This window comes from Arachis duranensis, chromosome 1 (genome assembly GCF_000817695.3).
Source record: "Arachis duranensis cultivar V14167 chromosome 1, aradu.V14167.gnm2.J7QH, whole genome shotgun sequence".
Classification (NCBI taxonomy): domain Eukaryota; kingdom Viridiplantae; phylum Streptophyta; class Magnoliopsida; order Fabales; family Fabaceae; genus Arachis; species Arachis duranensis.
Window position 1 is genome coordinate 17268474 of NC_029772.3, and position 25003 is coordinate 17293476.

Sequence of the window (25003 nt, forward strand, 5' to 3'; positions counted from 1 at the left end):
AAATATCTATAGAAATACTTATTTAATGATCAACTTAATTTATTTTTAAATAAATACTCTAATTCAATAATTAAAGATATCAAATTAATTTTTTGTAAAATCATAAAATAAAGTTCAAAATCTAATAATTCAAATTAAATCATATATCTAAAACTCTCATTATTTTTCAATTACTCAAGTTTTCAAATCAATAATAAGAAAATATCCAATCGATATAAAAATTTCTGAAATTAATATTCTAAATAAATAAAATAAATCATAATTAATTTATTATTTAATTTCTAAAAATTTGGAGTCTTATAATAGAAGCTAACCCAGAGAAATGCTAAGTTGTCCTAGACATGTCGAGTCCTCGGAATCTCAAAGAGGTTCAAAGACTCACAAGTCGGTTGGCAGCATTATCAAGGTTCCTATGAACTTCCGCGGTAAAAGCCAAACTATTTTTTAAATTAATGAAGAAAGATGTGGAATTTGCATGGACAGAGAAGTGTAAAGCAGTTTTTCAATATTTCAAAAATTTGCTCTCATTTCCTCCCGTCTTAACAAAACCGAAACATGGGCAACCCTTATACCTATACTTATCTATGACCGAAGAAACTTTGGTTTTGGCTTTAGTTTTAGAGGATAGGACTAAGGATAAACATCAACACTCTGTGTATTTTGTTAGTAAGGTTCTTCAAGAACCTAAAGTTCAGTATTCAAAAATTGAAAAATTAGCGTTAGCCTTACTTACATCACCTTGTCAGTTACGCCATTATTTTCAAAGTTATTCAGTTATAGTGCGAACTGACCAACCAATTAAAAAAGTGTTACAGAAACCTGACCTAGCAAGGCGGATGATAGGTTGGTCCATAGAACTATCCTAATTTGATATACGATATGAACCACGCTCCGCTATTAAGGATCAGGTGATGGTAGATTTTTTGGTCGAGATGACTCACCCGACCACCGATATACCGACGTGGGAGCTTCATGTAGATGGAGCTTCCAACGTTAGGTATGGAGGTGTTGGTCGCATCCTCACGAGGGAAAAGGACATGGTGATTGAGGCCTATATCAAGTTCGATTTTTCCATATCAAATAATCAAGTTGAGTATGAAGCTTTACTTGCAGGTTTAACTTTATCTCGGGATGTCGAAGCTACAGAGGTAATTGCATTTAGTGATTCGCAAATTATGATATCCTAAGTTAATGGAAAATATCAGGCACGGGACTCGTTGCTGCAGTAGTATTTGAAAAAAGTATAACAAGAAGTACAATCCTTCGATTCCTTTTTAATTAAACACATACCTAGTGAACAAAATACATGAGCTGATGTGTTATCCAAATTAGCAAGAACTAAGTCCCAATTTGAAAATCGTAGTCTAATACAGGAGGTATTCACAGAGCCTACTGTAGTAAAATCCATGTCACAATTTCACATTCTTTCGGTATTAGTACTTGGATGGACCCAATACGTTTGTACTTAGAACATGGGACTTTGCCTAGTAATAGCAAAGAGGTAAGGAAGTTCCGACTCAAAGCAGTTAAATATACCATGATAAATAGGCAGTTATACAAGAGAGGAATATTCCAACCATTGTTTAAGTGTTTAGGTCCTCAACAAAATAATGTACGTATTTTAGGAAGGTCATGAGGGTTGTTGTGGACATTACCTGGGGGGTAAATCACTAGCTCAGAAGGTCATCCGAGTAGGATATTACTGGCCCACCCTTACCAAAGATGCCATGGAGTATGTGAAAAAATGTGACAAACGCCAGGTGTACAAAAACCTCCATCAGATATCACCTCACGAACTTGTGTCCATTATTCTGACGAGGCCATTTGCCAAGTGGGGTTTGGATTTGTTGGAACCCTTTCCATAAGGACCAAGTCAAATAAAATATATCATAGTGACTATAGATTATTTCACAAAATGGATTGAAATTATGTCACTGTCAAATATTAATTCAACTCAGTGTCGGAAGTTTGTTTGGCGGAGGTTATAACAAGATTTGGAATCTCAAAAGTCATAATCATGGATAATGGTGAACTCAATTCATGGACTCTAAATTTCGAAAATTGCTAAATGGGTTAGGAATTTGGTAAGTATTTATCTCGATTGAGCACTCACAGGCAAAAAAAACAAGTTAAAACTGTTAACAAAGTGAATTTTTTTATTTAGATAATTTGTAAAATATTTTTTATTTTTTATGTATATTAAACTAAATTTGTAACTTATTGTTCACATTGTTTAAATTTTTTATTGTGTTCCTAGCAAAATTAATCAATTAATTGGTGGATATATATATTACCTTTATTAGATATAATAGAAGCTAGTCCGATGTCAAGCGGCCACTCAAGATACAACTAAATATATAAATATAAATTCAGGGTAGAATAGGGCTGTAAAATATTACACTGGAAATGATTTCAGATATTTTTGAAAGATCATTGAGAAGAACATTTTAATCAACATGAAAGGGAAAGGATACTTTCATATTCATCTAAGGATTAATGATGCCAAAATTCTATGATGTATTCTCAAACATAAAAAATGCTTCGTTCTCATATTCATTAATTCAAAAATTGTATATATAATTACAATATAATTAGATGATAATGTAAAATAATTTTGTCCTAGTAGCTTGCGAAAATCTTTTTTTCTAATTAGTATTATTCAATCATATTTTTCTTTTTGGTGACTTTCTTATTTTTTGCTGACTATTATTCAATCATATTTGTAACTTCATTTTGGATTTTATATTAGAGATGCAAACAGTCACTGAACGAGAGACAATTACCAGTTAGCCAAATGAGAATTGAACTATAAACATCATTACTACATCTAATAAACAATTTACAACTTCATTTTCATACTAATTAATTAGTTTTAGATTACACCTTTTAATTGACTGATTTTACTTTTAAGTGTACAGGTATAAATAAACTTAATAAAAGGAATATAGATGTAAATCAACTAAATCAAAATGAAGTTATGAAATAAAAAAAATCCTGATTGGTTCAAATGGTTTTCAGCTTAGATTGATATTACATAGAATTATGCTCATGCTATCTTAAACTTTTATACTGCTTACCTATTTTTCCTCTTTTAAGTGAACTTTTACAGCAATCCATAAATGTTACTTTAAGAAATTTAACATATTTTAGAATAAAACACAAAAATTGTCTAAAAAATTTAGTTGCCGATAAAAATATTGTTAAAAGATTTAAAAAATAAAAGTACTCTCAAAATAATTAGAAAAAATTTTACTCTTCTCCCTTGAGAAATATGTTAAAATGATACTTCCCTCCTCTCTATTTGTAAAATGTATATTTTCTTCTTTTATAATTTTTAAAAAAATCTCTTCTTTAATCCATTTTAAATTTTTTATGTTAATTAATGTTAACTTTATCCATTTTTCAAGAAAAAATAAATTATTTTTTACAAAAATATCCTTTAATAAGTTATTTTTTATTGATTAAATTATATTTTTACCAAAATATTTTTTAAAAAATTAATAATTAATTTTTTTAAGATACCCTTCAATAATATTTTAATTATTAAATTGTGATTTTACCAAAATTTTTGTTAACAATTATTTTAAGATACAAATATTTTCTTGACAATTACTGGCTAGATTATTTTTTTTTCATGTATAACATAACTGTATGCTAATTCTAACTTATTCATATTAATTATATTGTTAAATAAAATGGTTACACATACATAAATATTACAATGATTAATCACTTAATAATCTCTTAGCTTCCTATAAAGATTGTCCGGAAAATCATTAAACGGTATTTAACTGAATTATTTAATATAATATACATTTACATTTTAACTATTATTTTAACATAAAAAAAACTTTTATGACTATTCACATGACATATTGTCTTAATATAAAAATAATATATAATTTATTCTTTATGAAATATAATTAATTTTATGATCTTAAAAAGAAATTAATTATTAATTTCTTTTAAAAATTAATTTAGTAAAAATATAATTTAATCAATAAAAAATAATTTATTAAAGAGTATTTTGGTATGCAAAATTTAATAACAAATTGTTAAAAGATAATTTATTTTTTCTTGAAAAATGGATAAAGTTAACATTAGTTAACACACTTTAAAATGAATTAAAGAGGATATTTCTTAAAAGTTATAAAGGAGAGAAATGTCACATTTCTCAGATGAATGGAGTGAAATTATCTCAAATAATTAAAAACGGCACAAAAATACTACAAAATAAACTCGTCTCTGTATTTATTTCTAGTTAAGACACTTTTGTCTCGATTTTAAATCTTTCAAAAATATGTCATTTTTATTTTTTGAAAGCATTTTGTCGGCAATCAAATTTCAAAAGGCATTTTTAGTAGTTTAATCTATTTAACAAATATTATTTAGAGCACGATACAAATTTTGGAAAAGAACAGCAGGACGATGGTGCGTTTTGGCGCAAATACTCCACTCAAAATTATTTTATGACCTCAGAATAATCGGCATAGATCTTTCGCTACAAAGTTGAATTTATGCTACCTTCCATACCAAACTATTTTGGTGTTTTCTGCGCACCGAACTATACAATAATCATAAAATTCATAAAACAAATGCTGAACATCTCAATCGTGGATGTCGACCGATTCTGAACCATTTAGGTATTAAGAAACCATTAACAGTTAAAAAGGAAATAAAAGGAAGGAGAAAAGTAAAGAATTACGAAGGAACTTCCCTCTTTCAGGAATTTAACAAATAAATACAAACAGAAAGCAAGAACATATTAACTCCTATTGCATTATTGTACAACAGCTAAACACGGGTATGATGTGACCAGTCTTCACTTATTGATAAATCGGAAAAATAAAAATTCTAACTTTATAATCCGATGCCATGAAGTTACATTATTATACAACAGCTAACATAGTTATAATGTGACGGATTATTTATTTCACAATAATACAGGCAGTTAACTCACTTGGGCATTTCTTAAAGGAGCTCAATCATCAGAAAAGCTTAAAGCAGCAACAACGGACCCTGTTGATGGAAAAGTTGATGAAACATCAGGGTAGTCTTTCCACGAGGTTGTCACCTCCAAAGATGGGTATAGCCATGATTTAACCGAATCCACAAACGAGTTTGGATCTAAGTTCAAAATGGCCTCCCAATCAACTTGTAAGCCCTGAGGGATGCTTCCTGTGAACTCCATATTGGCAGCGAGGAACAAACCAAGCATACCTATGAACCCCACTGCAGCTGATCCTCTGGACAATGGCATAAAGTTATACCTGAAAAACGCTTAGGTGTGATCAGTACAAGGTTTAGGTGGTCTACATGAGGTCCGAAATTCATACTTTGGTGTCGTCAATGTACCAAAGAAAAAACTTATAAACATTCAAATGCTTAAAAAGAAAGAAAATTGGCAAAGTTTGATCAGGAAGTTATACCAGAAATATGTCATCTTTAAAATTGCATCTCTGATGTTTTCAAGCATGTCGAAATCAGTAGACCCATAGTTTTCACCACAGTAAGCATTGCATAGATTCTGACAGATACCAGTTCCAACATGCATACAAGGCAAGCGTTAAGACTGACCAAGAAATTTTAACTATAAATCAAAGTTAAAAGAAAAACATATTTTCATACAAATTCAACGAGAATAAATATACTGCCAGCAAATAAAAAATGCTGAAATGGCCAAGGAAGAAGACCATGTTAATTATACATGTAGGTGACTATAGATAAACTCTCATTTGTAGTTGATTCTTGGGGTGTCTAACTCTTCCTTAGATCAGTGTAATCCTTTTTAGGGTTCTATGCACTTCCCCAATAATCCTACAACAATAATACATATTTTTTCTCTTCCAGATATGGTATGAGGTCAATGGTCAAGATACTAAAGAAACATAAACAGAAGCCACACATAAAGTGGCCATACGTATAAGGTAAACTGATGAGATGTTTAGTTTAAGCCACATACATCCCATGCCATTGCCATTTCTGCATCAAAATCTTCCCATCTCGCAGGAGTGCAAGGTGTTCTTATTGCAAAGTCATAACCACGTTCCCCCCTGAAAAAAAAATCCATCAGTTATTCAATTAAAAAAAAAAAGGAAGAGAAATAGCAGGCAATGAGGAAGAAAATAACATGAATTTTTGTAAGGCATGTATCTAGCTTACATTTTTACAAGGGTTATCCTTGTCCCTTCAAGCTGCTTCCTGAAGAACAATAACATACAGAGAAAGTAAGCATTCGGATAAATTCTGTTGCCAGTCACATCTTGCACTATGCACACTTACCCTTCAAATGCAGCACTCTGGCACCAAGTAGACAACCAGAAATCCTCACCAACAATTCTGTAGAGATCAGAGCATGATTTTGCATGCATGATCTGCACATCAAGCATTCAAGTTTCGATTTTCAGAGAAACATAGACAAAGGAATCTTTGCTATTTTATTATATCATAAGAATCAGAACAATACAATGGTACATAACAGCCAACACGGACCATTATAAAAAATGTGAAGACATTTGATACCAAGTAATCTATATGGAAGCATTTCTTTATCAGAAGTTCATTGCCCAAAATGAAATCCTTAAGATTCAATTATATTTATGAAGAATGTCAAGTTAATTCAAAACAACTAAAACGTTAACAAAAATTTAAAGATTATTCATTTCTGTCTATCTAACTTGACAAATAAGAAACATCAATATCATGCACCTTGCAGATTTCAATCATCTATTGTAGGCACACAATAAACCTATCTATTGATATGGCTGGCTGAGGAGCGACATAACACTTGATTCTCCTGACATGTTGTGTCTCCTAGGTAGCGTTTATTTTGAGGTACTGAGACAAAGACTGAGACTGAGACTCAGTATCATGTTTGTTGGTTCAGAGACTGGTACTAAAATTTTTGTCTCTGTCTCCAAAATTTCAGTATTTCAGTACCTCTAAAAGTGGAGACACAGGAGACTAAAATTTTTAGAGATGGAGACTGAAACTTTAATAACATTTTATACTTAAAATACCTTCATTTCAATTAATTAATTCCAATTTTACCTTTTGTACAAATTAAATTAGAGTTTCATTCTTGTTTCAATTTCTGTCTCCCATTTTACGCCAAACAGAATACTGGAATTTATTTCAATATCTGTCTCTTAGTCTTTGTCTCTTAGTCTCAGTCTTTCCGTCTCTGCCTCTCCACCAAATGCTACCTTATAAACTGGTCTATTGAAAACTTAAATGATATAGAAGACCAAATAGCGTATGAGATACAAGCGCAGATTTAGAGTATCACCCAGAAAACAATGGCATAAGAGGTGCATTAACACATTAAAATTAGCATTAATACACTAACATTATAACTTTCCAAAGCTGTACCTTTTTGAGGTTAAAAGTCATGTAGTTGCTTTCTGCATGGTAAACCAAGTAATTTTAAAGCTACAAACTCACCTCTTCCAGTTTCCCATCTTTGGCAAGATGGATGATCTTGTCTTTTTTGCTGTAGACATATGATCTCTCTTTCATGACAGTCTTTGCAATATCCAATGTCCTGCAGGATCTAGAAATAATAAGTACTTGCAAGCTAGTTTACTAATTAACTGAGAATAACTAAAAAGAATGAAAAAGTTAAAATAAAATCAGCAACTTTACCTTTCATAATTAGGGAAGTAACGGATAACTTTGGCTTGTCCAAGAATCAAAGGTGTGTGAGAGCCAAACCCAGAATTAAACTCCTCACTGAAATGCAAAAAATTCAATTCAAAGTCCATATAAAATCTGAATTTCATACAATTCTGAAATAGTAATCTGAAGAACTGCAAGAAATAGAAGCAAAAATAACTCAGATCTAGAGAATAACAGAACTATGATCCTACTTTGAATAAATGGAAAGCTATCCTAGTAAACCAATCAATGAAAAATTTAACTTTGACCATCTTTCAATTGCAATAATTGGTCACCCCAATTTCTGAACAACTGCAATTATATCCACCTTTTCTGGTCCTAAAATAAGATCATAATAAGTGTGTGTGTGTGAAAGATTAATTTGTTGGTAAATGTGGATAAAAGAAAAAAAGACGGTTCCAAAAGCAGGATTTTTTTTCAACATTTTCCTTTTAGTCTACTTGTTTATTTTGTAATGTGACAGTATTTTTACCATTTTATCCGTTATAGATTACAAAATCAAACATCACTTTTTCTTTCATACAATTCAAACAAAATATATTACCAGTTAACTGAAATGTGATTTTAGTTAACATATTGAAACATAAAATTTATTTCATTACAATCAATCATAAATAAAATCAACTATATTTATTGTTGATTATTGAAACTCTCTTACTTTCAAACAAAAGGCAATCCATCATCTCTCGTGGATATCTAAGACTCACACGAAAGAAGTAGAAGTGTTCAAATAAGGATAAAAGTTATGTGTGTACAACATTATACATACAATATTGAAGAGAAGCGAGAAATAATACAAAGAAAAGAGAGGAATTATACATACAAAATTGAAGAAAGTAAATAGATAGTCAAAACAAGAACAAGAGAAAAACTAGTGTGTATTAACGCGGGATGCTTGTACACCGGGCTGTGCTTTTCTTTTTTTAAAGAAATTATGAATCTAAATTTATTTATTGTTCAAAACAAGAGAAAAACTAGTGTGTATGTCTCATTATTTATAGTGCCTCTGACCCACATATAACCTAAACAGATCAAGGAAGAAAGTAGGAATTGGACTTCAAGCCAACAAGCCAATAAAGGGGCCAGTGAAGGTTTACAAGAGAAGGCAGAGACAAAGATTAAAGGTAGAAATGAAAATGAACTGAAAGAAGGTTGCAGAGAATAGTCTGGGAAACTGCAAGAAAGAGGTGAGGGAGGAATTCAGTAGCCTGGGCAGTGTGCCATGGCTTATGCCATTAGGCAAAGATAGGATCCTGTTTCTTCGATTATTTCCTATTAAACATGTCTAAATAGAGCCTGTTGTTGAGATTGGGGGCTTTGCCTCTGGATTATCTATCCAATTTCCAGTACTAATACTAGAATATATCATTATTTAAATAACTCCTTAGAATATCAAAGAAGGTTTCTCACTAATGGAATTTATATTTCCTTATATTTCATGATTTGCTTCCTTATTCAATTAGGTTTTGGAATCTAGCATTATTGTAAAAAAAGGCTTAATGCAGTTTGTATTGCATCACGATAACATTGTTCTATTGTTCAGAGTCTATTCTATTTTTTCTTCCTTCCTTGCCTAGAATCCATATATCATTAACAATTTCAGAGTGTATGCGTGTGTGCAGTGTGTGTGTGTGTGTGTGTGAGAGAGAGAGAGAGAGAGAAGACTAACAAACAATGGAATACTTAGAACTTTTAATTAAGAAGCAGCACACCTCTAAATTTAGACTCAAAAAGACAAAAAAAATGAGTTGGTGGCGGGCAAAGTATCAAGGGGAAAAAAGGATGTGTTTTTCTAATAATGAAAAGAGTTCACAAATTCACATCAACAACATAGCATGCGACAATAGTTTCTCAACTTATCTTTGAGAACAATTTAGATATGCTCCGTTGCAGCATAAAATTGTTGGAGAAAACATAAGTGGCACTGAAACATAAATTACTCTATACTGATACTTAGCGCAAAGATGGGATACCTTAGCTTGTTCACCCACACAACAGGGTCACAAGGCTCAGAAATCTGTCTCCATCTAACAGCCAGTGAGTAAACATCTTGCCATGACATGGTACGACTGGATGATCTTTCTTCTATAGTGCCGTGTGAATATGATTCCAAGGCACTGCTCGTAGTACAACCAGCCCCTCCTCTGTTTTGACTGGGCATATTAACAGAAGATTTCCATTCCACATGCATGGAACGCCAGGCCTTTGAGACCTTTTGTGCAATTTCAATGGCAGCAAATCCTGCCATACGATGCTGATAAATAAGGAAATATTAGACAGGCTAAAAAGATGATTGTATCAACAATAATGGCAACCAGAGGTGCTGATTGAATGTAATCATATTACAGTGAATGAGTGAAAGCATAAAAATTAGATAAGGGGTAAAAACCATGATTGGCAAATATGTAGAATGAAGTGTCCCGAAAATAATCTTAGATAAAAAATAAACAACAATATCATCAACAACAATGCTTTATCCCACTAGTTGGGGTTGGGTACATGAATCAAATGCCATAATTGTGCTCTATCATGTATCATATTTATAGTGAGACCGTTTACCCATAGAACTCCTTTGACCACCTCGTGTATGGTCTTCTTGGGTCTTCGTCTAAATTTTGCCATCTGTCTAGCTTCCATCTGATCCACTCATCAAACCGGATGCTCTATCGATGTTTAGTATTCTACCCACATGTCCAAATCACATGAGATGAGATTCTAGCATCTTTTTCAACAATAGGACCTATTCCAAATTTTCCTCTTATAACATCATTCCTTATTCTGTCCATACTTAAATCTTCCTTTGATTCTCCCATAGGATGATGTCATTGGCAAATAGCCTGTACCAAGGTACAGGTTCTTGGATATGTTCGGTAAACACTTCCAAAACCAATGTGAAAAGATATAGATTTAGAGATGACCCTTGGTATAGTCCTATACTAATAAGAAATTCTTCTGTCATACCACTTTGAGTTTCTACACTACTTATAACCTCATCATACATGTCCTTAATTGCACAAATATACACAATCCTTACTCTCTAGTTTCCTAAAACCTTCCATAAGATCTCTCTTGATATCCTATCATAGATATGCTACATGTGTACTTACATAGGAAGCTCATCCATGAATTTTTTACTCTCCAATTTCGTGGACAAGAAATTTATCATGTGATTTAGTTTGAGAAGTTTAAGTTAGTTATTGCTTCAAAATCTGGAAACTGACCTGCTTAATCTGAACTAGTTTTATCTATTATTGAACCATTACAGATCATTATTTATTTGCCAAAACAAAATATCCTAACACCATCAACTAAATGGAAATACTATATACCACATTTCCTTCTTTTGCAGTTTGATCATTATTTTTAGGTGCAATAAAATAAAGAATACAAGCCTAATATTGACACCAAAAGGCTCAAAAGCTAGAACTTAAGAGGGACATCAATATATTGAATATCTTTACCTGACGCCTATTAGGAAGAAAACCGGGACAATCATATTGGATTTTATTGCCAGTTGAGTCCGCAGCCTGTATAAGAGTAGCCTTCTGCTTTGTAAGAGTAAAATCATGCCGTTTAAATTTTCCCTTTCTTAAAGACTCACGCAAAGGGGGTTGCCGGAACACCTTTTCACATACATTCTTTGGATGCAATCTCTTGCACCAGTGCTCCTAAATACAATGAAGATACAATCAAATATCATAGAAATTGGAACCCCAGGCAATACAAAACATGATCTTTTAGAGATCATATTACAAAAACTAATTTTTAAAGATCTTTTGGAGCTAATTTAAATTCTGAGTAGGCATAATCATGAATCATATTTATCATTTTCTTCCCCCTCCTATTTTTTATAGTAAATAGGCTAATTTACACCACAGTAACACACATGACAACATAGTTATCGAGATAGAAGTCATCTAAGCAGAATTTTCAAGCCCTTGAAGTAAAAGAGATGAGCAAGTTCCAAGGAAAGGAAGTTATTTCCATAACTTTTACCTTAAAAAGTGCATCAATATCCCCATCAACATCAAACCAGCAAAAATCACCATTAAACTTTGAGGCTGTGTAAAGAGCAATCTCTTTCTACAAAGGAAGAAAGTGTAAAAGAACATATTAGAACAAGGCTGCACATAATGAGTGAAATTTAACAGAGCAACAGTGACATGCTGGTCTATCGACAGAATTTCTATTTGAAACATGCTGACAAAAAACTGCATGATAATATTATCATGCTCTAAGTGTGTACATTGTTATGCTTGTAATCTCTCTGCAAGTACAAGTATATATTTCACAATAAAACAAACCTGATAGAATGCAAGGCACTGGAGGATGAACTTGTCCATTGAATCTAATTCCAAATCTAGTGCGGCATCATAATCCTTGACCTGTGACCATTAAATAAAGCTCTAGCTTGGCATATGTAAACCAGCATGGCAATATTTCACACAAAAGTTAGAAATTGAGCAATCATACCGCCTCTTTGTATTGTCCGACAGCATGGTAGCAGGAAGCTCGTAAATATAAACACTCAATGTTGGTTCCGTCGATGCTCAGTCCCGTTGTTAAATCCTTGATAGCCTTTCTGAAATATTCAAACCCACATTAAATACTAGAACATAGAGTACCACACCGAAGCATTTAACAATGGCCACAATGGCCATTAGGGTGAAATATTTGAAACAATATATGATGACCTTTCCCTTTTTCAAAAAATTCTTCAACTTATCTCCATAACATTTTAAATTTCAAACCAAAAGAGCATTGCTCCTTGCTATCTGAAATAAATAAAGATGCTTTGCATTTGAGCAAATACACATCACATAAATGTCCCTTAAAGTGCTTGTTATCTAAATACAAGACATAAGTCCCAATGAAACTCCTAACAAGATTCTATTCAAATAAATCATTTTGTCAAAGAACAAAACAACTTAAGACAGGGAATTTCTCTATATAGACATTTAATGCTTGTAGGTGTGCCTCTGTATAAGTTGTTTTCAAGACTCATTAAAATTAAGAACCAGTCACTCCAAAAGATATTCAACCTATCAGTCAGTAGATATGGTTGTATAAATACCTGTGCTCACCCATTGCATGGAACAGAAGGCCACGCATATGATATGCTCTGACAAACCTAACATCCATAGATAAAAGCAATCAGCCTCAGTGCCTCAGATAAAGTGAACAGCCACAAATCACAAAAAGAACACCATGCTAACATAAGTAATTTGGTTTCATTCATGACAATTACCTCCCATCAATTTGCAGCACCTCATTTAGACATTCATGAGTTTTCATTGGCTTTCCTAAATCTTGATAGAACTGCCCAAAATACACATTCAGACCAAAGCTAATAACAAAATCATATAAGATAATAGCTTTAAGAATACAAAAAAAAAAAGATATAATAATTGCAGCAAACTCAACAGAAATAAGCCCAATTTATTAAAGAAATGTAGAAATGTGAATCAATCTAGTACAAAATGGATAATCAAGTCAAAGTAGAATACGTGAATTTAGATAGATAACAGCAGACAGAAATGCATGGATGAAAGCAGTGAACCAAGATATGAGTAGAGATAGCAGGAAGATTACAATAATATAGCTAAATATTTTTCATGAAGACATTCATCTCTTTAATTTGATGTGCTATCAATACAGCATGACTATGCATGATACATACCTGAGCCAGGTGTGCCCATGCTTCAAGGAAATTTCTATCAAGTTGAAGTGATTTTCGATGTGCTTCCTCAGCTTTGTTATATTCACCAACAGAGGATAATGCCAAACCCTGTAAACCCATTTTTCTCAATGAAAGAACGAAAATATCTTCTATGTAAAAATTCAGAAAACCACCATAAATGACCTGAATCAGTCAAGAATAAGATAAAAGACATAAGCCTCACCAAATATGAGTAAGCAGACTTATTATCCTTTTCAAGCTTCACACAAGATGACAGGTCTCTAACAGCTGCATCAAAATCTTTAAATTTGAAATTGACAATTCCTGCATTAAGAAGACTAGATTAATTGGTAGTGAGACCTAGACAGAGAATTCATTATTTCAATTTTCACCATAGGTATTTTGTTGGACCAAACTCCCTAAACTTAAATTGACAAATAATACCAATATAGAAATCTATGTCCTTAGGGTCTGAAGGAATTTTCTAAATACCTCAAAACCGCATTCTTCTGTATCATAATTAATCAATTAGCACAGGAAAATAGCATACAATTTTCGCTGATGATTATCAACAAACCTAGATGACTTACCTTCATGGGTTCATCACACTATGAATCCCATGCAGAAAGGGAAAGTTCTTATATATAATTTCATCCAGCAATTCCAGATCTAATAATTCCCCATCTGCTTCTAACAAAAGGAAATATATGTTCACACAAAAAATATATCAACAGTAAAAAATGCAATCATGCCAGATGGCTTTTCCCTTTTTTTTTTTTTTACTTTTCTAATAAAATTTCTTGTTATATCAAAGTAAAAGATAGTAACCATGCCACATAAAAATAATCCAATTTCTCCTTCTGAACTACCATAGGTACATGTATCAGACCCATCATAGCAGGAAAATAAAGAGAAAGAGAGGCATAACATTTTTCATTTCAGGATACACTTGCTGTTAATTTGTAATTTTTATCCTAATAACAAAACAAAAACCAAAAACAGTGTGAGAAGTTACCTCTCTCGTGTAAAATATCAGCTGACTCAGGTTCAAACTCTAGTGCCTTAGTCAAATCTTCAATAGCCTGACATCCAGCAAAAAAGGGGCAGGAAACATCAATTGTCATATTTATCAATTGATATTTGCACAAGAAAACTATATACCAATATGTTATGAAAAATTGCATACACAAACTCAAGATTTCAATCTACTCAAATTTCAATCTTCTTATAATATAAGATGCAACTAATGCTATTTTAGGTCATTGTTAGAGACCACAATAAACTCCACCTATATTACTAGTTGGCCTCAAACCTAGATAAAATAGGAGGGTTGTATTAGGCCTTTGACTATTAACATAAAACTTTGTTGAATCTTAATGACATGGTCAAAAACACAATATTGCAAGTCTAACCAGAGGCCAGTTACGTGGATATAGTTATGGTTTTAGTAGATTCAGTAACTTCCCCAATGGTTTCATTCAGGGATTTAATGCAAGTGTAGTTGGAAGGAATGGACTTAATATAGATGGAAGATCGAACGTTGTTACTGTTGGTCGTAGTGAATATCCTCTTTTCAGTCATAGTTATGGGATAGGACTTGACTTTGGGCCACCATTGACCCAAAATGGAACTTCAAACTTTACTTCTACCTTCATAGGGCGAAAGTTTAACTCTTAATTTGGTGGTAGTCCAAGAGGAACAACAATGCCACTAAGGCTAAAGATTTTTGCATTTTTGATTGTGTCTACAACGATGTTTGAAATTGAAATGAAGGTTGAAAAGCATTGTAGGTTGTAGATTTTATCTGTAATTATTGAATACCTTTTGTGCAAGTTTTAGTTTATCATAATTTTTGGAACATAATGTATCTACGTGTAATATATTTGCATATCCATGTTAATATTTATATTTGAATTAGTACTAATTAGGTTATATATAAGATGTGCACGGTGGGTTTTTCTAAAAGTTATATTTACCTTTTATTTTCAATAGCAATATCAATTACCTTCAGATGATATGATTTTCGGAAGTGTATTATATAACTGTGCTGATGATTATATTGCACTATATTATGGATCTCATCAATCAAATTTCATCATTATTTGTAAGTAAATAGCATAACAAACATTTGGTGTTATATTAAGGCAGTTTGTTCATTAAGGTTCTAATCTTATAGTTAAAATTCTTATTATCTATTCATGCATTTAAGCATTTTTTCATTCCCGTGCATCGCACGTGTTCATTCACTAGTAAGATACAAGAATTACGCTTAGTCATGCTTACCTCAACAAACTCTCCCAAGGCTGCCCGGGCTTGACCTCTCCTTTTCCATGCTTCACTAGCCGATGGATTAAATTGTATAGCCTAAGATATTCAACATGTGAACTAAAAGCATATAGAAGAAATAGTATAAGATAATGTTCATTCAGGTACCCTTGTAAAATCAGCTATAGCAGAATTAAGCTCTTCCTTGAAAGCATATGCCGTCCCCCTTCCTATCAATGCCTCAGGATATGCAGTATCTTCTTTCAGTATCTGAGAACAACATGGCGACATGATTACAGTATTTTATTTGGTATTATTGGGGAAAACATAGGAAAAAGAGTGTGAAAAGATAACAAATGCATGGACAGGAGAAATCAATTATATCAGTAGTGAGGAAAATTTCACCTTGTCAAAAATTGATATGGCTTGAGCATAGTTTCCGTCATTGACCTTGAAAAAAGAAATGATGCCAAATGTACTCTTAGAGATTTAGACACATTGATGCAGCAACAAGTTGACATGTAGTATAAATCAGGAAATTGATATTGTCACTCCTATTTTTAATAATGTCACTCCACACAACACACATGATTTTTTTTACATTGTATGTTTGCATAAATTTATAAGAAAATGAGTGACATTATCAAAATAAGAGTGGCAATTTCCATTCCCTATAAATTATTATAAGTAAAACCTATAAAACTAACCGCTTGTATTCCCCTTGAGAGTCGAAAATCTACGCTTATGGAATTTTTGTTAGAAACTTTAGCAACACAAAATTTCTTATATTTCCTGGCTTCTTCTTTTCCCTCATGGCGAAAAACAAACTTACTAACTGGAGTCCTGAGAATCTCAGAGATATTAATTGAGTCACTACTATTCCTAGAAACTTTATCACCGGAATCTGAAGCGTCACTTGAGTCATTACATGATTCAGAATTGTAACTTAGATTCTCAATAACATCAGGGCTTTCATTCACTTGGCCATCAAATTTTTTTGGCTCTTCATTTTCATCACGCAAGTCAGTTTTTGACTCAAAGTCCACATTAGACTTTAGGCATATCTCAGATTTATTGCTGCCATTTCCAGGTGAGTCAGCCTGAGCTGTCAACCTATCCTGATTCATATCTGCCCCTGAGTTCCCCTTATTTGAAGACTCCAATATTGATTGTGGCATGGACAACTCATTAGTTTCACAAGATGCATCATTGCCTTGTTTTGCCGTTTTCAAGAGCTCTTCAAGTTCTAGCAGCTGTTTCAAATCTGTGGCCTGATGCAAAGCATGTTCATGTCCTTGCTCCCATACCAAAATAGCATCTGTTTTCCTTCCCAATGCAGAAAGTGCACTACCTACATGACAAAATAGAACAGTATTGAGTTCAAAATTAAAATGTTTGTGAATGAGAAATACACTTGAACCCCTAGCCCTCTACTGTATCACGTAACACCAATCTATCCTATAACCAGAGCATGAACAAATCCATTATAGCATAATTCCCCCATGATCATTATTCATCAAAGTTAAATCGCCTCTTCCCTTGGCCGCATTGGTTTCAGAGTACAATCATTTGCCCTATAAACTAATCAGCTTCTGATTTAAGTAATCACAACGAGCACTCATCAATTTAACTAATCACAAGAAATACCACCCGTCCACCCCCAGGGGATAGAAAAATTGAATCAGTCTGCATAGTCAGACTAAGTCAACAGTGATAGAGTACCAAATTTCTACGGCATAGCGCATAACTAGCTCAATTGCAAAATCCGGTAAAAAAAACTTAACCGAAATAAGAGCTTGTTTGGGTGAACTTCTAAAAGAATATTTTTTTTTCGAGTTATCTTTTTTTAAAAGATCTTATGGAAAAATAAAAATAATTTAATATTTGGGTATCTCATGGAAAAAGATATTTTTATTTATCAATTATGTTTGGGTATAACAATATAAAAATACTCTTTTGTTTATTTATTACATGAAAAACATCTTCTTTTTTTTATCGAAAAAAGACCTTTTAAAAAAAGATATAAATTATAACTTCTCAAAAAGATATTTTTTTATTTTTCTAATATTTTTACTTTTATTATTAGAAATTTGTCAAACACACTAAAAAATAAAAAAAAATTCTTTTTTTCATTTGAAAAAAAAATATTTCTTTTATCAAAATAATGGAACACAAACAAACATTAACTGAAACTCTTAGAAAATTAAAGATGTAAAATAAAAGTAAATGAAAGACCTTTGAGAATATAACCCTGAAGAAGCGTAGGATCAAGCTGCAGAGCTTTATCGCAATCCTTAATCGCGTGCTTATTCAGCTCCAATTTGCTGTAACAAAAGGCTCGGTTGCTGAAACCACAACACAACCATCACCACAACAAAAATTGACCATCAAATTAGCAAGAAGAATAGCATTTCTACAGAGAATCAAAATCAATCACCACAAAAAGGAAAAAGAAACGAAATTTGGGGATCGGAGATGCGATTATGCACCATATGTCTTGAATTGTAGGGGAACAAGAAATAAGGGAGTCAAGTATCCGAATGGCCTTGGACCATTCCTTGGAGGCGCAGAACCTTGCAAGCTCAACTCGCTCGGAGAGCGCAGGAGCCATGGCAGTGCACCGAACCGAACCCGGGTGAACCGAATCAGAAATGAATGTGCTGGTTTGTAACAGTTTCTTGGGATTTGGGAACAAAATTTGGGTGGGTGTTGTAAGTCGTGAATTGGAGAACTGGCGAAGGGTTTAAGAGTTTTTAGATCGAAGGTTGAGAAAAGAGACGGAGAAAGGAGGAAGGAGGAGGCGGAGGCAAGAGAGTAACGGCGCCTTGGGGATGACGCGTGAAGTGCACGGATTTCTCTTTCTCTTTTCCCGTAAGTGAAAAACTGGAATTTCCTTTTTCTATTTTTTTTTTCAAACAAACCGAAAATGTTATAAGAAGAAATTTTAGTTAGCAGTCAGATTTTTTTTTAAAAAAAAAATGATTGGAGAGTGGAGACTAATGTGTTATCTACCATCTAGAGTAAACTAGTAAAAGAAAGATATTAACCTACTATTAAAATTTATTATTTTTAGTTATCAATTAGTTGTTCATATTTAAAAGTATGGTTAAAATATTATTAAATAATTAGATTAAAAAAATTAGATTAATGACTAAAAATAATAGTTAAAAATAATAAATTTTGATGATCATCTAACATTCTTTTACTAAAATAATATTCGAAAACAAAAAATTTATAAAAAGTTAATTTTAAAATATACTACCGACAAATAAATTTCTAAAAAATTTTAAAATATGACAAAAAAATTAGATATTAAATATATTCTAAAAAATTTTAGAGATCAAATATTGATATAATTTTTTACAAGTAATATTAAAAAAATAAAATATTTTATTTTTAAAATTTGATAATTTTATGTCGAATGAATTTTAAAAAAATTATTGGAAATGATCAAATGTTTTTAAAAATAAAAAAAATTAGAGAGCAAATTTTATTCCGATTTTTTGACAATTTTTAAAAATTTATTCAAATATCACAAAAATTTGGATCAAATGAATAAATTATTTATTAAATACAAAATTTTTTTGTCACTTATAAAAGTATAATATTTATTGGTTATTTTTATTGCATTCTCAAATCATTCCAAAATTATTTTGTTGATAATATTTTTTTAAAAAAATTTATTAGCACTTGAATTCTTCGGATAAATAGTTAATTCATTATCTTAAAAAAGAAACATCTTTGTTTTCAAAAGCCATCCGTCATTAAACAAAAAGAGATCATATATTAACTTATCAAGTAAATAATAGTTGAGTTGCATGTAAATAAATAATAAAATAAAAATGTGTAATTTTTTCTATATCTTGTGTATAAAATTAGAAATTTTTCTTTCTATATTAAGTTATTAGAAGTGAATCTTCCCAAAAAAAACTCCGAACATTAGTAACATTTTGTCTTATATAATTAAAAAGTATTTTATTACAAAATGTCAATAATATTTTGTTTTTTATCTAATTAAAAAAATATTTTTTTATAAAACATTAATGATATTTTATTTTTACATAATTAAAATAATATTTTTACAAACGTCGATGATAAATTTTATTGCCATTATAAAAGAGTAAAATACCAAAATAACTAAATATTTTTGTATTTCACAAAAAATTATAAATATATAAAAAAATTAGCCCATATAATTATGTCAAATATTTTATTTATATTTGTTAATAACATTGATAATAGTCTTTGCATCAATAAAATTATTTAAGAATGAGATAACTACAAGGCACCGATAACTATAAAAAGTGTTATTGTCAAAAAAATAGCAAAAAGTGCACATAGTTTTATGTTTTAAGATAGTATTTATTTAGTATCTATATTCATCCGGGATAAAAATATGATATCACATGTCTATCATTTGTTTGATAAGACATTTTATGAATATGATGGCACACAATAATACATAAAATATATATTTTTAATATCTCTTTTTTAATATAAGCATAGCCTATAAAACACATTTTTTTTCATTTTATTTTTTTTCTTTAATTCCAATTATGTCTCTTATTTTCTTACTCGTCTTTTTCTTTCTTTATTTCACCTTTTTAAATCATCTTCATTTTTCACATGTCGCTCCCATCATTATTGTCTCCCTCTTTCACATGTCATTATTGTTATTGTCTTCCTCTTTTCTTCTTCTTCTTTTTTCGCTCTTCCTTCGTCTATCTTATATCACCGTCTCTCTCTTTTACATGCTGCTATCGCTACTGTCGCATCTCCTCCCTTACACATTGCCGCAGCCACTACTACCCTCCTTTCTTCTTCTTCTTCTCCTACTTTTCCTTCTTGCTTCTTTTATCTGTCTTCTTCCACCGTATTCTTTCTTCACAAATTGATGATGCCTGTAAAATTCGATAAAGTAATAAATAAATAATTAACTAATAAATTAATTAAGAGTCAAAGAAATAAGGAAATTAAATTATATAATTTGAAGGGATAAAAATGTTTAAAATACAAATTAAAACACTAATTTTAAATATTTTAGCCCAAAATTAAGTCAACAGACTAAATTGGATGAATCAGGCTCAAGTGGGCCCAAGCCCACTCACACTAAACCTCATATAAAGTTGTAAATCAGCCTCCCTCTCTCATTTAATGCCATTGCATGCTGAAGGATGGGAGAAAGGAAGCAAAACCTAATTTTCAAATCAATTCAAAATTCAATTCCTTATAACTTTCAATCTGGAATTCCGATTAATGAGTCGTTTGCGGTCACGCATTTGTCTCGAAATTCTCATCAAATTCATTTGAATAAAGTGGTAAGGATCTTTGATTTTTGTGTCTAGTTTTCCATTCCTTTTTGTTTTCATATTTTAGCGTGGGTATTGAGAGATTTTAATGATTTTGGTGGTTTAGGTACGATCTAGCTTTGAATAATTGTTAGGTTTTATCCTAATCATCAATGGATGAGGTAAATATTTTTTAAACCCTTATTATTTGTCACTTTTGTGATTCCTAGTATTAATTTCGGTGAATTGTATGAATTAGCTTGAGTTTACGTGAAATTGGGGTTAAATCGGTAATTGGAGTGCTTGGAACTTAGCTTTGGTGGCCGAGATTTGTTGATTTTTAGTTGGAGGTCTGTAATATGGTAAAAGAGGAGTTTTGTGGTGTTTTAAGCTTGGAAAAAATCGGCCAAGGTATAGTTTCGGTTTCTTATAGTTAATATATAATGTTGCGTGAAAACTTAGGCTAGTTGCCATAAGATAGGCTTGAATGTTTTGAATTGTTGATTTTTGTGGATTAAATGTGTATATGTGTGCATTTGATTTTGAGATTGGACATGTGTATGTGAATTTGATGGAATTATAAAATATGATGATAATATGAATTGAAGAGGATATGTGTTGGAATGATTGTGAAGTTATTGAATGTGTTTATATGTGATGTAGGATGAGTATGATGATAAGATAAAAATAAATATTTGATAATTTAGGTATTTAGGTGATTGATAAGTAGGGGGTTAGTATTTGGTGATGTATGTAAATGTCTGGGATTGAATTTGGTTGTAGTTTGGTTGGTTTTGAATTGAGAATTTTGGAAAACTAGAAGGTTTGTAAGTTTTGGTAAAAGTTGATTTTTGACCAACTTCGACGGGGCATAACTTGGCTTTCGGATTTCCAAATCTTGTGAAACTTATTTTGAAATAAAAATTAGGTCCGTGAAGTTTATGACGTTTGAAAAATGAAGTAAAAATTATTTTTAACAAAAAAGTTATGCGCATTTGAAGTTTGGTATAAAATACTGATTTCTGCAACTTAACAGCTTTTCTGAAAAACCTGAGGCATGCGTACGCGGAAGGCTCCACACGACGTGAGTTTTGGGCTCTGCCCAGCACTCTCACGTACGCGGCACTATTTTGCGTACGCGACTTTGTCAATTTTTAAGCCATGCGTACGCAAGGGGTGGCATGAATATGCATGACCACCCTATTTTGCAAAAGTGGTATTTTTGAGTTTCTAACCATTCCTCTAACTTTTCAAACCTCTATAACCCCTATCTAAAATCCGATAGCTAATCTTTAGGTTTTTAAATAAGAGTGAACACATTGAAGAAGTTGAATTGATATTGAGAGAGATTTGCAAAGTGAAGAATTGAATTAATGAGGCATTGAAAATGATGAATGAGGAATGATGATGATTGAATTTGATTGAGGATGACGAGATTGGTTATGAGAATGATGGATGATAAGGATTGATGCTAATTACGATTTTTTGAATGAATTGGAATAAGATTGAGAATGGATTTGAAGATAAAATTGAATTTGATTGAGATACACACTGGGTAAGATGCAGTGGTGTTGTCTACTTACTCTGGGTAAAGAGTTGAGACACCGAGTAAGATGCGGTGGCATTGTCCACTTCCTCCGAGTAAAGGTTCAAAATGGACATGGGATCGTGGTTGTTTATCGCTCACGGATTGTAAAATTGTGATTTATGTATCTGACAAGGATCGTGATGGTGTACCGCTTATCCAGGGTTACAGTTGAGGTGGAAATTGTGGTTATTGACCGCCCACTGGTTTTTCAATTGAAAATCTTGTCAGGATCGTGGTGGTATATCGCTCATAATAGTGGGATCGTGGTGGTGTACGCTTACCAAATGGGGATTGTGGTAGTTTACCGTTCACCGGTTTTCAAGAGGACGATATCCAGGTTAGCTACTGGATGTATCAGGTTTTGACAAAGTAATCGACACGTGAGCTCATGGCTAGTAGGACAGGCATGTATCATATGCACTTGTATGTTTTGTTTGAGTATGCATTTGTTTTGACTTGCCTAATTGCTTAATTGTAATTAACTACTACTTGATCTAATTGTTGTATCTATTTTTCGTATTTGTGTTTTTTCTATTTGTCGTGTTTGTGTTTGTTTCTGAGTGATCCCTCAGTGGTGAAGGAGTGTTGAGAGTTGTTTCATCTAACAATAGGGAGCTTTGTAGAGAACAGAATATGAATTGTTAGACTAGAATCCTTAGATACAATCACCCTAATTCTGGTTTAATGCGAACTCTAGGCTTTGATCTAAGTTATAGAAGTTTAGGATTGCCTCCAGCTTTCCAGAGCCTTATATCTTAACTATTTGGACACTCTTACCATACTGAAAACTCTCAGTTTTCATTCTATACATATTTTATTATTTCTCGGATGGAGGACGTGAGACACCTTGTTGAGCGTATTGGAGACTCTATTGCAAGCGAAGATCTACTTTTGGGAGCGGCATTATGACCGAACAAGAAGAACAGATCGTAATGGCTCATCCCAAAACCTTACTCGGTATTGTGACATTCTTTATCTTCATCATGTGTGTGTGTGTTTTGTCCAATAATAATGATGATGGAATTAGTGATGAAGAAGCAGCTTAACTCTTGAAGTTTAGGAAAGTCCTGCACAATCTTTCTTCCAATTGGTTCGACAACAACACTACTATGTATCAGTGGACTAGCATGGTTTATGCAGAAAAGATCCAACTCGGGTCAAGGGGGCTCAACGGAACACTCCCTTTAGGTCTCAAGAAATATCTTGTCATACTCCTTTACCTTGATCTTGGAAACAACTCTCTCAGTAGCTTTTTGTCCGAGTCTTTTTCAAAACTACCCAAGCTAAAGAGATTGTCTCAGCGATCAGAAGGATAATAATAAGTTGTCGGGTACGATTCAAGTTCTTTCATTCATGTCGCGATTGTATAAAGTGAATCTTGAAGGGAACTCTTTCAAGGATTCTATACCAGACTTATCCAATTGCACGCACTTGCAATATCTATTGCTTGCAAATAATCGGTTAACAAGTGTAGTTTCACCTTTTTTGGGATTGCTCAATAAAATTTATCAAGCTTTATTGAAAAATAACTAGTTGCAAGGTCCTTTTCATTCATTTAATATGACTCGAACTCCAAAGATAAATCTCACTGCTAATGCATTCTATTTAAACCATCATACTCCTTCTTGTTTTCGTTTTTGACGCTACTCTTTACACCGCTGACCACACTTTTCATAAACGAGAAATTATGGCTTTTAATGCTATTTCTATATTTGTCTCACAATGCTACTTCAATTTCACTCCTACTTTGGAGTTCTTATCTTTACGAGTCTCCCTCCACTTAGGCATCCTTATAGTCTATATCTTTTTTACCCTCCCTCTTGTCTTCTTTCTCAATGCTATGTTAAGTAGCAAGTGTAAGGAGTGTAAGAATTAATCCCACAATGAAAAAAACAAGAAAGAATGTAGAGTTTATACGATAAGAAACACATTAACTTGACACCTTAAGGTTTTGAGTTGGATGTGGTATCTTCTCATCTTATATTCTCTCACTTGCTTCTTTTCTGAAGTCTTTCCGATGATCGAGAGCTTTTCACGGTTGCCAAACAAGTGGTATCGAAGCAAGTGGTGACCCAACAAGTAATATCAGAGAGTGATTTAAAGAGTATTCAAGGTGAAGTATCAAAAATGGCACAACAAGTGGTATCAGAGCAATCGGTCTGATGGTTTGAGGAGTATTCGAGGTGGTTCCTACTTGAAATTTTTTCGGTAGTCGCGAGCTTTTTACGGTGGCTCAACAAGTGGTATCAGAACAAATGGTATTAGAGCCAATGGTTAATCCGTTTGGTGGTTTAATGATTCTAAATCAATTAAATTTAATTTATATTATTATTCAATAGAATTACAAAGTAATAATTAAGCACAATTATTATCTATATTAAAACGGTATATTTTCCTTTGTATTTCTTTTTGGTTAAACAATAATATTATTAAATCATATATAAATTATCAAAATAAATAAATACATTGTACAATATTTTTTATAACTTAAGTTTTAACCTTAAT

At 32.1% G+C, this 25003-nt stretch overlaps 1 protein-coding gene across 1 annotated transcript; it reads right to left on the reverse strand.

Moving 5' to 3' along the window:
- Positions 1-4694: 4694 nt before the first annotated feature.
- Positions 4695-18551, reverse strand: LOC107480696 (suppressor of RPS4-RLD 1). Its single transcript, XM_016100860.3, has 23 exons — positions 18112-18551; positions 17858-17967; positions 16330-16973; positions 16028-16072; positions 15791-15892; positions 15641-15721; positions 14373-14439; positions 13581-13681; positions 13358-13465; positions 12926-12996; positions 12752-12808; positions 12151-12259; positions 11982-12062; positions 11674-11760; positions 11139-11345; positions 9651-9931; positions 7645-7731; positions 7444-7543; positions 6283-6374; positions 6163-6201; positions 5963-6053; positions 5430-5527; positions 4695-5270 (listed from the first exon to the last, which is right to left on the reverse strand). The coding sequence occupies exons 1-23, from the start codon at positions 18231-18233 to the stop codon at positions 4982-4984; spliced, it is 3069 nt and encodes a 1022-aa protein (XP_015956346.1). The 5' UTR covers positions 18234-18551; the 3' UTR covers positions 4695-4981.
- Positions 18552-25003: the final 6452 nt, after the last annotated feature.

What these genes read in the sequence shown, in the direction of transcription:
- LOC107480696 (XM_016100860.3), bottom strand. Translation starts at nt 18,233, where the DNA reads ATGGCTCCTGCGCTCTCCGAGCGAGTTGAGCTTGCAAGGTTCTGCGCC. An exon ending in CCTACAATTCAAGACATATG is followed by an intron (nt 17,968 to 18,111) that starts GTGCATAATCGC and finishes TTGTGGTTTCAG; the next exon opens with CAACCGAGCCTTTTGTTACA. An exon ending in TCGGACAATACAAAGAGGCG is followed by an intron (nt 12,063 to 12,150) that starts GTATGATTGCTC and finishes TAATGGTCACAG; the next exon opens with GTCAAGGATTATGATGCCGC.